Consider the following 16898-nt stretch of genomic DNA (forward strand, 5'->3'; position numbering starts at 1 on the left):
TCTGTTTGCCATATTGTATCCTGTTTGCAGAGATACAAATATACTTATTTAAATGGCATGTGTAACTTTTCATACTTAGGTTGTGGCAGTTAAACCCCAATTTTCAAAAGTTAAATAGGCTCTGGAGTACAGGGAGAAACTATTTCCTGATTAGTTTATTTTAATAAGTAACAATCATACCCATTCTTAATATACCATGTGTTTGGCTTTAATTTGATGTTCAGTCTAGTTCAAATGACAGCAACAGAAATAGCTGTTGTATGTGATGTCACATAATATTGTTACAGTAATTTCTTCAAATTAATCTCAAAATAGTGGCATGTGCTTTTGCAAATTTTTGTATACTTCGTGCTTAATGGGACACTTTGAAGAAGCATTCAGTTTATAAATCATATTACTGTCATTTCTTTTCTGATCTCTCACCTCTGCCTATTGCCAAGGACATTTATATCCGAACAGTGTTTCTGTTTCTTCTGTGTTCATGGTGCCCTGCTGTTTGATTGCCTAGCTGAAGTTGTAATCCTGTGTTTGTGACACGATAGTAATTTTCCTACTGGCTAATTGTTACTTTAGATAGAGATAAACAGCAGGAACAGCTGAACCGTGAAGAAACAAAAATAGAGTTTAATCCATACATTTTAGGGATACATTAGGGATAATAAACAGCATCTATGCAAGTAGAGTAGGTTCGAGTAAAATGGGTTGAGTTCAGAAGGGGTGTCAGCAGTTCCTTAATGAAGCAGAGGCAGTGCCAGCATGAGTATGAATAAGCTTATACATGAAGGTGGAGTTGAAGTTAGGAAGTTCACTATTTGGTTTGTGAATTTGGTGCTGTAGAGGATGCCAAGCCGACAGTGCTGGAGACAGAAACTCAGCAAATGTAATAGTGTGTGTTTGTGGATTGCAGCATCCTCTCTGCTTCCTGAATCAGCCTCCCTGTTCTCGTAGAAAAGGCAAATGGACAAGGGTTTGCTACAACTGAACTATTAGTCTGAAGAAACTGTGGTAGACTTGCTTGCCAATCTGTAAAGGAATAAAATCGATACCCTGGAAATGCATAAGGACTTGAAGAAGTATGAGGCTGTTACTGGCTAGAAATGGATACACAGGGCAAGGCACCTGTCTCAAAAATCATCCCAGGACTACGATAAACCAGATCCTACTGATGTTTCCAGGGCAAGTGTTTGAATTTCTAAGAGACAGGAGGTTCCCATCATGACAGCTTGCTGTGGAGGTTCTGTGATTTGGGCTTGGGGTTTTTTTTAATGTTATGACTGCTGGAAGAAAGATGTCACTGGTCTCTGTTCTCTCCTCTTGGCCCATGGTTTGATTTGGGGGATCGGACTTTCCCCTCTCTGACCAACAGTGCTTCTTGAAGCTGCTCCCTGAGGGTACTTCCAGAGGAGTGGAGTTAGAGCTGCTCCATGGCAGCTTTGAGGTGTTTTTCAGGACAGCTGTGAAACCAATCAGAAAGATAATTGTTAGGTAACTGACAGCTGCAAAGAGGCAAAAGCAGTGTCATCACATCTGTCAGGGTGCTGCAGATAACTGTGAGACTGAGGTTTCAACTTTTTAAAAAGTGATAAGAGTTCTTCCACCAGTGTTCATGGCTTGCTTTCTTCCTGAAATAGCTCTCCAGTCAGCATGCAATTGCTGTTTTGTTTTGGCTTTAAATCCTGATCATGCAGACAATGCATAAAACTCTTGCTTGAATAGGAATCTTATAAAGGGTGTTTGTGCAAACTTACTGAATGTTGCAGACCTCTGTGTTTAGGGTCAGATAGTAAAGAAGTGAAAATGCCTTTTTGGTAAGGGATATTTTAAAACTATGCTTCTCTAGAGTTCAGAAGAGAGTTCGTTTTAATCCATTATTATTGTTTTAATACTGTTACTGTTTTAATTGGTTTTAATCCATTGTTTCTGTTTTCATAAACAGATCCTTGCTTTTTTGTGGTTTTTTTTAGATAGATCCATTTGCATGTTTTTTAGAAGAGTTTAATGTTTGAAACTTTGCTCAGCTGTGGTGTGTTTGAAACTTTGCTAAACTTTACTGACTGGTGGTGTGTGCACATATTTTTCTACTAGAAGTCAGAGAAGGGGGTAGGGAATAGGTTTTCACTCCTGAAGCACTCAGGTTGGAGATGAAGTGTGGCATTTCCAGCTAGAGCTATGTTTTTGCAATCAGTTGAAGGATCTCTTCACCTAGAGTCTGTACAATGCTATGACAATAAGACTTGGAAGTACTTTTTTTTTTTTTTTTAAATAATCATGGTCTATTTCTTCACTCAAACTTGAATCAACCATTTTCTAGTCATGTGTCTTCATTGTAAGATTCCTCAGAAATCAGTGTGCCCTTGTCTGCCATGATTTCCAATGCATTTTCCTCTTTCATCTTTTCATAGATTAGTCTAAAATTAGTGCGATCTAAGGTGTTCCAAATTCCACTGTTAATTTAATAATTCTTTCAGTTGCATCTCTGTGATATAGTTTATTTGTTATCAGATTGCTTTAGCTTTTATTTAAAACTGAAAAATTAGGACTTAAAAAGATTGATGGCAATTTTTGCTATGTCTTGGAGGTAAGGTAAAGTAGCATTTTTGACAAGAAGATATAGGGAAGTTCTGGTCAGAGGTATAGGCAGGTGAAGGACTTCCTGTATCCTTCAGCGTGAGTTGTATGAAGATACTCAGGTGGAAAGCTTTGTACTTTTTTTCACAGCAATACTGGTTAGAGGGGCATGAACTGTATTCATGTTTCCTTTTTCCCTAGTGAATTGCTTCAATCTGCAATCCAGGAGTTCTAGGTAAGGAATTTGGCTACAAGCTGTAGAATATGTAGAACGGTTTTGTTTTGTTCCCCCCCCCCCGGAAGATAGGTCAGGATTGGGCATATTGGAACCTTTTAAGATCTGTCTTTGGGAGCTGAAGAAATCCAGTTCCTTTGGACATCTGTAATCCACCTTTATGATGATGTCGCATTTCAAAAATGCCAGCTTCAAAAATACCTGCTGCAGTGCATGTAATATGGGATTTACTTTTTAGTTTAAACCAAGTAGAGTGAAGATATCTTTTCTTCCTTCTGAGGGAGTGGGCTAGGGGAGGAAAACAGGGAGAAACAGGTCTCAGTTTCTGATCTGTCACCATTCATCTCCTCTGGCAGTCAGTCTGCAGACTTAAATACTATATTCTTTGTCCCCAACATATTTAACCTCATTAACTTCCTATGAAATGCTAAATACTTAGGTTGCTTTGCTGGTGGCATCTTCAAAAGAGTGCAGTTCCTTGTGCTGTAGGGAGGGGTCCATGTTGCTGTTGCATGGCACCCGAAATGCAGTTGGAACTGAAGCTTTGTTGCATGCTCCTGCTTCTGGCTGGGCAGGTGGCTCTGCTGTGTCTGGGAGTGTGCTCAGCTCCTTCTCCAGTTCTCCTGCTGGGAGCCCTCATGTTTCAGCTGACTCACCTGAAAGCTTTGGGTAGAATTTAGGTTGATAAGGAATTTCCCTCAGATGGACTTGTACCAGTAAGTGGTGTAAGTTGCTTTGAGAGATGTGGAGGGGCATGCAGCTGCCCTGCGGACTTCAGGGATGGTCTTCTGTTCATGCTCACAGTTGGCGTTCCCCACTTAAAACTGAGCCCTCAGGTTTTAAACGCTGTGGCTCACCAAGGGTGACTGTTGGTGTGTGCACAGGAGGTTTGGGATGAGCAGGCAGCCAGTACTTCCGCTTAGGTGCCGAGCACTTGGTAGTGATGACTCTTCTAAATTGTAATTGCTGTTCAGTGAGTGACGTACATGCTCTCCTAATAATCTTTAGTTTTTCAGCTTACACGTCAGGTGTGGCTTCAGAGTATGTACCACTTGCAGGGTTACAGAATACACAGTGCTCTAAACAAAGAGGCTGTGTCATTCTTTTGTGGTAATTGTCCAAGGCTTGGATCTTTAATGGATTGTACACAAATGCTGGGTATTGACTCCCTAAATATTAAGCAACCTTTTCCAATTGATAAATTCGCCAGGCAAGCTGACATAGAGAGCCTTCATTAAACTCTCTAGATATCGTTGTAGTCTATAAATATTTATGTCAGGACATTCACAGTGTGAAAGGCTTGCTATTTGCTCCACATGGACAAACTTAGAACACAGTGCTTGCATTTGCGAGTAGAAATGATCTTGTTGTCATTTCTACTTTTTGATATGTTTTCTGGTGAAATGATTATGAAAATAGGGTGAGGTTTTTGTCTCATTATTATCTTGCTACAGACCTTTTTGTTTTCCATGTAGTTGGCAGAGTTCCCCACCAATTTTGAAATGGAGTCAAACATACCAGTCTATGAATGGGACGGGAATACTGTTAATACCTTTGTCTGTAATACCTTATTCTTAATATACTTTTAAGAAATTAACCAGTCAAAGTCTAGGTTAAAAGAAGCAATGCTTTAGTTAGTAATACTTTGTTTCCTTAGCAAAATGTTATAAACTACTTGGAGAAAGAAGCATATCAGTTTAAAAGATGGAATGCTTTTTGAGCTTCAGTATTTATATGGACAGAACAATAAGGAAATGTTTTTAATATAAACAGACATGGAAAATGGCAACATTCATACAGATTTTTTTAGTATCTTGTTTCAGGATCACATTACCCAAGTAGAATTACTCCCTTGTGATATAATCAATGTGGCAATAATGGGATTATAGTTTTAATTCTGTTTATGAGGGCCATGTGTGAGCTCTTGATGTCAGATTTGAAAAGTAATCATATTTGAGATGGAGAATTTTAATCAACTAGCTATATAATTTTGCTTAAGCAAAAATTGTTTGTTTTCTTCTCTATGATACCTTTATATTTTCCCCCTTTTTCCTCCTCTGTCTTCCCAGTCCGTTGCCAGAGGAAAAATATAGTTTGTATGTAGCATGCTGGGGTTTTTTAACTGTTTGTGCCTCTAGAACTCCTTAATAGCAAAGATTCTCCTCTGTCCATTGTCAGAGAGTTCAGGCTTCTAGAAAGTAGATGATATGTTTGCTGGAATTCTGGAAGTTAAGGGTGTGTGGAAAGCACCAGAAATTTAAGGTGTCATAGAATTTCAAACTTTGTTACCTTAGTTGTTCTGTCAAAGCAGGGAATAAAACTCCTGCTTATACTCATAGTATTAGTGTTAATTGAAATATTAACACTTCAGAAATCCAAGAATCCTCTTGTCCACACACAGATTAATTGAAAGGAATATTAAGAAGAATAGAGGAGTAGGCATTTGTAGACCTTGTAGTGACTCTCATTATGTCAATTTAGAAAGTGCAGTGATGTTCTTATAACAACTCAGAAACTTAACTGAAGCTCAACAGTTACCCTTTACCCTGTAGGTAATGGCAAAATGAGTAAGTAAGATAATTCCAAGTTTGGTGGTTTTGTTTTTGTGGGTTTATTTGTTTTTCTTTTGGATTTCCAGAAATGAGCCCCATTCAGTATGAAAAAGACAAGATCATTCACCTTGTCAGGGGGATCCTGCATATATCTGTGTGTATCTGTTGTTTTCTGGGGTGCTTTGGGGTTGTTTTTTTTTTTTTTTTCTCATGTGTCATTACATCTAATGTAAGCCTGTTGAACATTTGACATTAATAGTGCTGTGATATTAAAAGTATGAGAGTTAAAAGTATGCTACAACAGGTTTTTTTCACGAAATAAAAATCAAATATCCAATAATTCTCAAAATTATTGAAGTATGTGCACATCTTTCCTTACCCATTAAAAACAGTCCTTGACTGTCCATTTGAACTGGGGTCTTTTGTGCTAAATTCTATGTTCCTGCTTTACAGCAACTTCCTGATAGTGCTTAAAAAATCTAAAGTAACAAAAACCCCCAGCCTCAAAACAGAATAAATAAGCTGTTTTGTTTGATTTGGTTTTTACCTGGTGAAACAAACTGACACACTTCAAGAAATATTTTTTGAGTATCTTTTAGACTGGCATGCAACCTTGGATAAATTGTTGGAAAAGTCATCTGAGAGTAGTTCAGTGCCTGTGAACTTCTTGTCAGTGTGGAGAAAGGCCTTGTTTGTTGGAAGCGTGCTGCTGTTGAGGATGTGATTTTTTTGATCCATGTGGAGCTAAAAGCAGTTGGGATAAGACCCCATGGCTGGGGCTGTTCCCATGTGCTTGGGTTATGCTCCAGCAAAGGAGGTGAGTGAACTGGTAGGATTGACTGGGAGTAACATTCCCAGGCCATTCTCGACTGGATGTGCACCCTCAAACATGTGCTGTCTAGGCTGGAACACATCATGAACTGCAGTTGCCCCAGAGCAGCAACAAACCTTTGGGCATTCCCACCTCAACTTGCCAGGGTGTACAAGGTGTACCTTGCGCCCTTTAGCGCTCCTCGGCTTTGGGAAATGGGCTCCTGCCATCACAGCACCACAGTGTTGTGACTGGGTGCTCTCCCTTGGTGGAGGGATGCAGCTTTCAACAGCTTCCTGAGGAATATGACTGAGGCTTTTGGTTTGTTTTCTCATTGTTAGAAGTGCTGTAGGAAAAGGTGATGGCAGAAGGTGTGAAGGGCAGTGTTTTGTTTCAGTGTGATCTGGTTGTCTTCCCTGTCATCACAGTGCTTAGATTGCAAAATACCATCCCTATTCAGATGTGGGACTCTAATTGGTAGAGCCAAACAAGACTTCTTTTCTGCAGGAGTAGAGGTGCTTGCTAACTAACTTTTTCATTAAGTAGATCGTGTCAGTTTAAACATGGGTGTTGCTGGTAGAACTGGGGAAGTATTGCCAATGTATATGGAACTGGTATGACTTCATCTGCAGCACTATGTGTTATTCTGACAACTGTTTGAGAAGCTGGAAGAGTGTTGAAGGAGGATTATGAGGACACCTGAGAAAATGAGATGTATAATGTTGAAGTTCTGCAGACATTAATGTGGATCACAGAAGTACTTTATTACACATCCCTGAGGAGCCTTCCTGCTTTCCAGAGCCTGCAGTTGGCCCTGGAAAGTGCCAGGTCACCTTTATTTTGCTGCTGCTCTGTAAGCAGAACGGTAATGGAAGAAGGTGGTAGTGTTTTGTGGCCATGCAGCTGCAAGCAGATGCCTGACCAGGGAGCATTGGCTCTCTGCTCATCCTGTTGTCAGCCAGGTAGATTCAGAATATAAAGTTGGAAAAATGTCAGAGCTAAAGTGCTGTATTCCAACCCCATGAGAGTACAATCAAAAGAACTTCAGAACAGGGGAGTCCATGTTACAGAAAGGTGGACAAAAGATCTGTGTGAGTGTGCTACCTAGCCCTGAGAAGAGCCATGCTCTGGTAATCCTGCTATAAAGCTTTGTTGCCAGCAGGATGATTTAGCAGGTGATGCCTGCTATTTAGAAAGTTCTTTTGCCTGTCATATGCTGGGACTTCATGGTGTACTTCAGTCATGTGTGCTTTTGCTGTAATCTGGCAGGTCTGTTGGCTTTCTATGGGTGGACCTTTTTTTTCTTTTCCCCTCCTCTCATTCTCATGTCTCCATCCTTCTATATCTTTAGTAAGGTAATTTTTGTCCCCTGTATTTAGCAGGCTAAAGGATGACTTACTGCCTTTGTACCAGCTAGTCCTGCAGGGTGTCTTGGTCTCTACAGCTAGTATCTGGCCAAAAGCCTGAAAACAGTAAAGCTTAGTGCAGAATCCAAATGCTGTTGTTGCCTAGCTTGGTGTCTTTGCTGTTGCACTGATATGACTACACATCTCCTTCACTGGCCTGCTGCTCCTGTGACCTTTTGAGTTACCGTCTGAACAGCCCTTGCATGGCTTCAGCTTGAGGAATATACTTCAGGTTAGCTGAAAAGAGGAGAAAAGGTCCTTTCTGCCAAGTTTGGGCTGCCTCATGCTTGTTTACTAAATTCCTGCTTGCCTGCTGTGTCCTACAAGTATGTTTGTGAGAATAAGGAGGTTCAGAGAGAAGTGTTCACAGTTAAAGAGGTATGGTGGGCACTAGAAAGTCAGTTTTTTAAAAAATGTATGGAATTGTGTATTGCACGGAAAAAATTGGGAAAGTGCTGTGACAGAGAACTTGGTGCAAAATCCTGGCCTGTTGCTTCCTGTGCTTAAAACTCTTATGTATTTCCTGGTGATATTGTTGTTTGCTTGAAAATATAAACCATCTCTGTATAAGTTTCTTGAGGCTGGCTCCCTGCTATTTGGAAAAGTTTATGTTAATTTTCAAGTTGTCTCTCTTCTTACTTGAGTCTCCCAGGCTTTATTTCCAATGCTACCTCAACCTTTTCATTCTTGCTTCTCCAAATTGAGCAGCAAAACTCAAACATTTGCAGAAAATAAATAGACAGAATTTCTTCTAAGCATGAGCAGTGATGAAGAAATTTGAAACCCAGGGAGTGAAGGGCCAGTCCTCATAACTGACTGCTCCAGAATCCTTGTGCCAGTCCAGAAACTTTTCCCTACATTCTTATGTTGGTTCTCTGGGGGACATCTTGGGGATGATTATTGTATTACATACAAGGAGTTTTGTGTATTGAATGGTTTTAAGGAGGTTGCAATTAATGTTCTTTGCTGGTTATCTACATCTGTTTCTCTTCTTTTCCTTCTCTTGTGAGCTGAATGTGAGTGCATGTCATTCTGTCAAGGCATTTGGAATCCTTACTATGCCTCATCCAGATCAGCATGTATTTGTTTGGTACATCTCGTCACTGTGTCTCCTCTTTTCTCCAGTCCTCATGTTTGCTGTCCTCATAGCAGTGTGCTTGGCAGTACCAATTCGCTTTAGATGCTCAGTTCTTCAGCAAGACTTTTAAAAGATGGGGAGTATTCCCGTCCCAACTCAAGGACATCATCTTTCAGTATGACAATCCATGGGGTTTCTTACCAGTGACTTCTACATGGATATTTCTTTCCACAATGTCAGCAGTTGCTTAGTGGTTTCCACACTACGATTCTGTGGCAGATTGCCACATCTTGTCAGTGGCCACCTCTGCTCTGAGTCCTATTCCTTAACTGGAGGTTCATGAGGACCTGGTTCACTAATTATTCAAAGCTGATGCAGTCCCTCTTTTCCCTGGTGTGCTAGCGCTTATATTGGTTTGATTTTTGGTGTGAACTGATTCTGGACGATGCCTGGCTAAAAATTGCTTTTTGGCAGGTGGTGGGGAGAGCTTGGTAGCCTTCTGCTGGTTTAGCTCCCTGCATTGTCTCGCCGTGGCACGGGATGAGTGCTCAAGCCAAGGCAAAAGAGGGGTTGGGAACTGACAGCTGGAAGTGAAGCTGGGGAGAGAGGAGATAGCTGCAGTCGCATCTTGAGCAGATCCAGCAGGCTGCCAGTGAAGGGGGGAGATCTGCTCCCCCTTGCAGCTCCCTGCTGCTTGCCTTATGTCGGCTTTGGAGTTTGCTGGACCACTTCTTGAGTTGATTCAACTTGCTGCCCCAGTCAAACCTTTTGCTGATGTAGTGATTTGAATCAGCTTGGAGAGGGGCCCTTAACTAAGGGAGGGGCTAGAACAGCATCACTGGGGCTTGGGAGTGAGAAAAAAGGATTTGGGGGGAATGAGACTGTGCTAATTGCTTTAGCCAGGCTAAACTCCATGTCAGTGAAAGAGAATGAGCATGTCGAAGGTAACGCTGACCTCACCTCATGGCACCCAGAGCTGTCCTGGATCACTGAAGGTAGAAAGGAGAAAGTGGGAATTTGTGGAAAAGGCCACTGGACTAGTTAAAGAAAAGCATGACAAATTCTGACAGCTTAAAGTTGCCACTTAAACACCAAAAATATTAAAAAACCTTTTTAGCTGGTAAAGTGCTTGTTTTATGTTGGTTCATCACTCTGCATCCTGTGGGCAGCAGCAGTTTTATGCTTGTAACAGATGCTCACAAGTCAGATGTACAAAGCAAGAGTTGAGTAAAAAAGTGTAAGGGAAACCAGACTTGAGTGTCTTGGTGATTAGCAACTTTCAGTAAGAGAGACAGGAGTTGCAGCCAAGAGAAATACGTGGTGTAAGAACTGGAGTTTGGCAATGGGAAGAAGGATGCTGGTAGAATTCTAGTTGTAAAAGTAAGACAAAAAAAGACAATGTCTGGACTTTAATACTGCATGTGGTAAACTTAGGAACATTGGAGTTAAGAAAGTTATATGCTGAGTGACCACTACTGGCAGGAGTTTCTTACGATGTAAATTATTTTTGCTGCTGTTGAAATGTGTTAAACTTGAGCTTTTGTAACTTTTGTGTTCTTTAAGGAAACACTTGTTCCTGCTGGTGGGTACAAAAAAAATCCCTTATTTTATAGCTAAGCATAGTTTTTACTCTGTATTGGGTACTTTTATTAGAAGAATGACCTGCATGTAGACCTCTCAGGTGATAGAGGACATGGAAATATTCACTACTGTTTCTGTTTTTGATTTCCAGGATAGGTGTTCGAAAATATGTGCTTCTCTTTGATGTACTGTAGTTTGTTGCAGTTACAATGTATTTTATTATGATCTCTATAGAAAGAGAAATAAAAACATGTAGAGTTCAGCTTCTTAAAAAAAAATCTGAATTGTGTCTTTTTGCCCCATTATAACTTAAATTGCCAAATAGTTGCCCAGCTTTGAAAGGAGATGCTCTTGGACTTCTTCCCAGGTTATTAGTATAGTTCATAACTTCATTATTCAAGAAAGCCATCTTTTCAGTGTCTTGTGCTTTTGAATTTGGGACAGGGTGAGATCTTCTGGCACAATTTTGCTCTTGGCACTGCTGCCTTAGTGAAGTAAATGCAGAGATGATACTAGGTACTAATGCTGCCAACTTCAGTTACTGGGTTTTATAGCACATTGAAGCCTTCGTGTTTTCTGGGAAGGGCTGGAGGCAGTGGGGGAACAAACCTGGTTTTTATTATTCTGGTGATGCAGGCTTCATTCCTGAATGTTGCAACAAATTGGAAAGCTTAACGTCCTCATCTGCCAGCCCTTTGGAATGTGTTACAAGTTGTGGCTTTGAATCAATCTGCATGAAGCTACACATCCTAAGTGTAGCTGTGTTTCTCCTGAGTTGTCATTCAGCTAAGCTGTCTCGTTGATGCAAAGGTGTTTGTCTGCAGTCCTTGCCCAGCCAGTCTGAGCTCTGAGTTGAGCAGGGAGCAAGTAACCTCTGCAGCGTGGCTGTGTTAGGCTCAGCAGCGCCTTCAGGCCTGGCTGATCACCTGGTGTTCCAGTTCAGTGCATGCTGTGTGCATGGGTGCTCTGTGTTGCACATAATAATGGAGCTTGTACTCACTGGTGTGTGGATTTACTTTTTTCCAAATGCTGGGCATGCTGTCTTACTAGAGAAGGCTGTGCCAGTTGGCTGCACACTCTCCTGTGTGCACTAGATGACACTGAGCTGGCTGTTAACTAGATTTTTCAGGTTACAGTTGTAGGCAGGCTTTAAAAAGTAGAGGGTTTTATTATATTACAATTTTGTACACCTTGCAGTTTACTGAATACTTTTTTTTCCTGAAATGTGGTCATCATAAGCAATCTGCCCTTCAAGAAAATGTACTGTAATTAATTTTAAATCTTAGGGGGTGGGAAATTATGCAAGGAAGGGAAGGAGATAGGTAATAATAAATTCTTTATATAAAGATTCTCCATCTAATTTTAAAAAGTCTACCCCTTCTCCATGGGAAGATAATCTCTAAACTTGAATGGTTTTTTCCACAATAAAAAGTTGCTTTCTGAAGAAGGGAATACAAATACAAATTTGGTATTATTAAAACAAACAAAGTTTCACCCCTCCCTTGTTCTATCTGAAGTTTATCATAAATCAAGTTATATTCAGTGTTTTAAATTCAGGATGACAGTCTAAGCAATTTAGTTTTCTTAAAAACCAACAAAACTCCCCTCACCCCAAACATACATGGCAGAACTCATTTAATTGCAGGTAGATGAAGGAACTTTCTTAGTTCTTTGAGCTTCTGCCAATTCACATGTGACAGTGTTTTTGAGAAATTGTTTTGCAATAAGATAGTGAGGGGAGTAGTCTGATCTTGGACACCAGCTTTTGAATTTACTGGAGTCTGTTAGTATTTCTAGTTTCAATGTGAGTTTGGCATACAGGGAACTGTACCTCTTATGGCGGTGTGGCCCTTGACATTACTGAGCCATGCACATCTTTGGCTATGTAAGTTTTGCCCTTTTGGTTAGGATATTCATCCTGCTGCAAATTTGAAGTGCCCACCTACGCTAAGGAAGAAATCTGCAAGACCCCTGTGAAATTTGTGTGGTGACAGGTAGAGAAGCATTTACGGATCTAAATGCCCATGTACAGCACCGGTGCTAGAGTTTCTGTGTAAAATGCAGGGAAAGGTAGAAATGTTTTCTGATAGTGGATTTAAAAGGATGTCATTGTCTGCCTTATACAAATGTAGTGTTTTTCTGAACCTTTTGTTGAAGTAGGAATAAGGCTGGAATTTTCATAATGCTATATACAGCTTGTAGTTAAGGACAATTAAGCAGGCATACTACATTTAAGAAGCTGTCTTTTTTTCATGGTTACTACTTTACATTAGTCATCTTATGTGTTGTTATGAAAAATATACAGACTGTGCAAACTGACAGAGTAAGCAAATAAAGCATATAAAATAAAAGCTTTGTGTTAAAGAACTAAGCAGGAATGGTAGAGCTGAGTTTGAAAGAACTGTGTTGTCCATTCCTGTAGGTTTATGTTTCTCCCTACCTCCTCCCTACCTTCAGCACTCTAAACCAACATTTGCCTCGTGCTGTGCAATGAATTTAGTATTTTTATGTACTATATGTAAAATGTCTGAGATATATAATTTCAGGGAGTACTGACATGCAGGTGGCTTTGATAGCTTGATGTGAATTATGCTTTTATAGAAGACGGGTGTATATTACTAAATTCTGTAAAGAAAAATAATCCTTGCTCAGGTGAGCCAGCACTGACTACTTAGAAAACTGTTTTACCCTTGCCTTTCTGATCCTTCTCTACAGAGCAGTGTCATTTGGGCACTTCAAACCTCCATTTTCTTTGTTCTCTCCCTTCTTCTTTAATGTTATTTTAATAACGCACAACCCAGAATAGCGAGCTGCCCATTACGAAGGCTTGTAACCAAGTTGAAAAGCTTTGAGTCAGTGCTTTTTAGTCAAACTTCAAAATGTCTCCCCAGTATTTCTTTTTTTTAAAAAGATACTCTTAAATCAGTAGCTACTGATGGCCTGATGCACCATCAGTACAAGTGATACTTGATATGAGTGATGTTAACACATCTGTCTGTGTGTCCCCCCATTTCTGTCCCATGTGCAGCTGCCCCGCTGCTGCTGTACGCGAACCGCCGGGATCTGCGGCTGGTGGACGCTGCCCATGGCAAGGAGAACGCTACGGTGATCGTGGGGGGCCTGGAGGACGCGGCCGCCGTGGACTTCGTGTTCCTCAAGGGCTTGATTTACTGGAGTGATGTCAGCGAGGAAGCCATCAAACGGACAGAGTTCAATAAATCCGGGAGTGTACAAAACGTGGTCGTTTCTGGACTTCTGTCGCCCGACGGGCTGGCCTGTGACTGGCTGGGGGAGAAGTTGTACTGGACGGATTCGGAAACAAATCGGATTGAGGTTTCTAACTTAGATGGGTCACTGAGGAAAGTTTTGTTTTGGCAAGAATTGGATCAACCCAGAGCAATCGCCTTGGATCCTGCAAGAGGGTAAGTCTTTTTAAAAACAGTTGCAAATACCAAAGCTTGTACTATTTCTCATTTGTTGAATGATTTCAAGTGCTGTCGTCAAAGTTATCCTAAGCCATTTTGCATCATTTGTTTCTCTTTCTACTGGTATGATCTGCAAACTTCTGAAATCCATTCATGTTGGTTTGTCAATAATCAGGAATCATCAGACTTTAAAAAACAGTTCTAGAAACTTAGTTTGGCTATAGTGCAGAAGATTAGCAGAAGCAGAAGTTCTAACCTAAAACCTAATACAATCTGCTTTGCTCAAAAGGCTGTCAGCTGCCTGTGGACAGACTTGTGCCTCTCTCAAATGTCAAGAAATGAAATTCTTTGGAACTTTATTCATTGTTGATATTCATGCTTTTTTGAAGAATCTGAAGAAATGGGAGAAGTCAACATACTGTATTAATAACAACTTGAGATGTATTTTGAAGCTTAATCAGAAAATTTACAAGAGAGGCTCCTTTCCCCACCCTTGGGGGAACTCCTGTTTTAAAAAATCTCGTGTTTTTGTCTGAGCTCCTTCTAGAACTTGTGGTTTTCTCAGCTCTCATTTGAGTCCCTGGATGTGGCTCTTTCTGCTCTGTTCTTGGAACAAAGCAGTGTTTGCCAACAATGGAAAATTCAGTAGAGTTTTGGCGATGTTACGTAAATGACTGGCTTGAGGTTACCCCACGGGCAGTCATCTGTGACAAAGTATTTGGGACAGCCAAAGTGGAATATTAATATTAATGAAATGTCCTTGATGCTGTGTAACCTTTTGAAAATATTTTATATCTGTAGTATAAAATTTATTTTTACTAGCTTTTCCTTGCACAAACAAGAAAGTTCATCTATTGTACTGCCATTTCCCATATGTTTTTCAGCCAACTCTTTTTCGGGAGGGAGAAATCAGTGGCTTGTTTCTTTGAAAAGATGAGGGTTGTGTTTTGCTGCTTGCCACTTCTTTGCATTACAGTTTTTTTGTTTGGCTTTTTTCCTCCAAAAGAGGAAAATCTCTGCAAAACATGGCTTCTTTCCTGAACTTCATAGAAATACCATATCTTGAATATTTTCTTCTACAATTTCAGTAGTCCTTTGACAATTTATAAACAGAAAATACGTTTATTTTCTAGTACATATATTTCAAGCTTTAGAAATAACAAAAGGATGGATGTGTGCTTTTCCTGTGTATTTGCAACTTGTAAAGTGGAGCCAATGACAGTGTTAGTTCTATTTCATTATATTCTAGAACTGTTTAAGAGTATAAGGAAAGTGTAATGTTCATGTCTTTTCTACCCACCATCCCAAAAGTGAGAGAAAAAGGAAGGAAAAACACAGTGGCTTTGATTTGGCTTGTAACCAGAGAGACTGAGGTTCTTGTTGGTGAGGAGTAAAGCTGTTGTGAAGCCAGTTGGTCTTTTTTTAGAACAGTATTTGTTTTTTCTGAATGTGCACAGTAATATGCTCAGCAACCCCAAGTCGATGTTTGCATACTCTTTACTCTTTCCTAATACTTTACACTAAGAGGAAAATACAAGAAGAAAAATGAAATAGATCAAAAGTAAGGCAAACCTGTTAGTTTTTCATACTGATGATTTGTTAAAGCAGTAGGAGTAAACATACTTCAATATGCTGAAATTTAAAACAACTCAAGCAAAAAAAAGCAAACACCAAGCCCCCTTCCCCAATCCAAACAAAACCCCTCTAACCAAAACAAAAAAAGCTTTCCAACAACTGTAATTTAAGGACAGAATATTGTCTTTCTTCTGAATTTTTGAATAGGTCACTTTCTAAGTTGTTATATGACGGGTATGTTTTAGGAAAGGAATACAGCACTATATCCATTTTCTGGTTTACCATATTGTAGTTGCAAAAATTGCAGTTCTCATATGCAGTTTTATAACAGAAAACCTTTTGGCTTTTAATAAATCTGGTTACATTTCAGAACAGCCTTCAAAGCTTGAAATATAGGTGGAAGAGTGACATGAACACAGAGATGTAAATTTAAAAAGATAAATAATTCTCCAAACTGTTATTGTATGCATGCTGCTTTCACCAGTATTTACATTTTTTTAGCCCTGTAATTGTCTTTTGGTTTCAAGATGTTGCCTGGCAAATAGTTGTAGGAGTAAGCCATAAAAAATTCTAAGAGTAGTTAATAAAATCTGAAACCTGGAAAAGCAAACCCCGTTATTTTCCTGCAGTCTAATCCACCTCCTATTATGCTCAGACGATGTTTGTCTCACATACAATTTTATAAACTTGCAATTCATGGAAAGAAATGATTTAGCAGCAAAACTTACACTAAGGTTGTCTTTAACAATAAGTTCAGTTTTTCATCAGAGTTAAATTGTGAAAAATAGTTGATCTAAAGTAGCATGCATCAAGTATTTAATGAAAAAGCTGATTTAAGTCCCAAACTACTAGTCCTTTCTGGGGTTGCATGTATATTTATTAAATGTATCTGTCTTGCTGAAAACATGAGAATGCCTACTTGGAAATGAAATGCTAACCGTATAAACTAGCAGAGATACATAGTGATGAATAATGCATTTTCTTGGAAGTGTCCCACCTAGTGAAATTTAGTAAAAATGAAATGTTTCACCAGTGCTCTGGTCTTTCTCACAACCTGCTGCTGTGGGATACTCCAGGGTTGTGAAGGTCGCTGCTCGGTGCTGCTGTGATGCTTTGGAGGAGCGTGATTGGGCTCTTTCAGAGCAGTTACAGAAACGTTTGAGACGTTAAGAGTAAGTGCTTTGAGTAACCTTTACTTCACTGCCAAAACCATCAGGTGATTTGTGCGTGAGGTTCTATGTGTAACTGAGATACTGGAGTAGAAATTAGACTTGGTTCCCATGTCTGTTACCAGTAATAAGAAATGCAATAGGTTTACTAATGGAAAATATTTGGTAACTGAGGCACAGCAGCCAAGTCTGATTTTTTTTTTTTTTTTTCCCCCTTACTGTAGGAAGGCATTAAAATCTGAAACATCTATATTCTTCTTACTGGCCATCTCTGTACATTCTGAGGTTTGAGCTTCTCATTGCTCGTGTTCGTACATTATGACTTACTTGTTTCAATTGTCTTGATACTCAATAAAATACTGTGTGTGCAGCAGGAGAGAGAAGGGCCCCAGATGGAGGTGAGGGGAATGGGGTGTTTGTTCAGCCTTCTTTTGAAGTCAGCTGGCAGGTTTCAGGAAGGCTTCTTGGTCCTATCCATCCTTTCTGGAACTGCTTATT

The 16898-nt window shown here is 39.9% G+C and overlaps 1 protein-coding gene across 1 annotated transcript in view; it reads left to right on the forward strand.

The window, feature by feature from the left end:
- LRP6 (LDL receptor related protein 6) overlaps positions 1-16898 on the forward strand; it is a 122621-nt gene that overhangs the window by 1425 nt on the left and 104298 nt on the right. Inside the window, 1 exon segment of the mRNA XM_039570654.1 lies at positions 13260-13653. Within this exon segment, the coding sequence (XP_039426588.1) occupies positions 13260-13653 (394 nt within the window).

The sequence above is a fragment of the Corvus cornix genome, chromosome 1A, assembly GCF_000738735.6.
Source record: "Corvus cornix cornix isolate S_Up_H32 chromosome 1A, ASM73873v5, whole genome shotgun sequence".
Taxonomy (NCBI): Eukaryota; Metazoa; Chordata; class Aves; order Passeriformes; family Corvidae; genus Corvus; species Corvus cornix.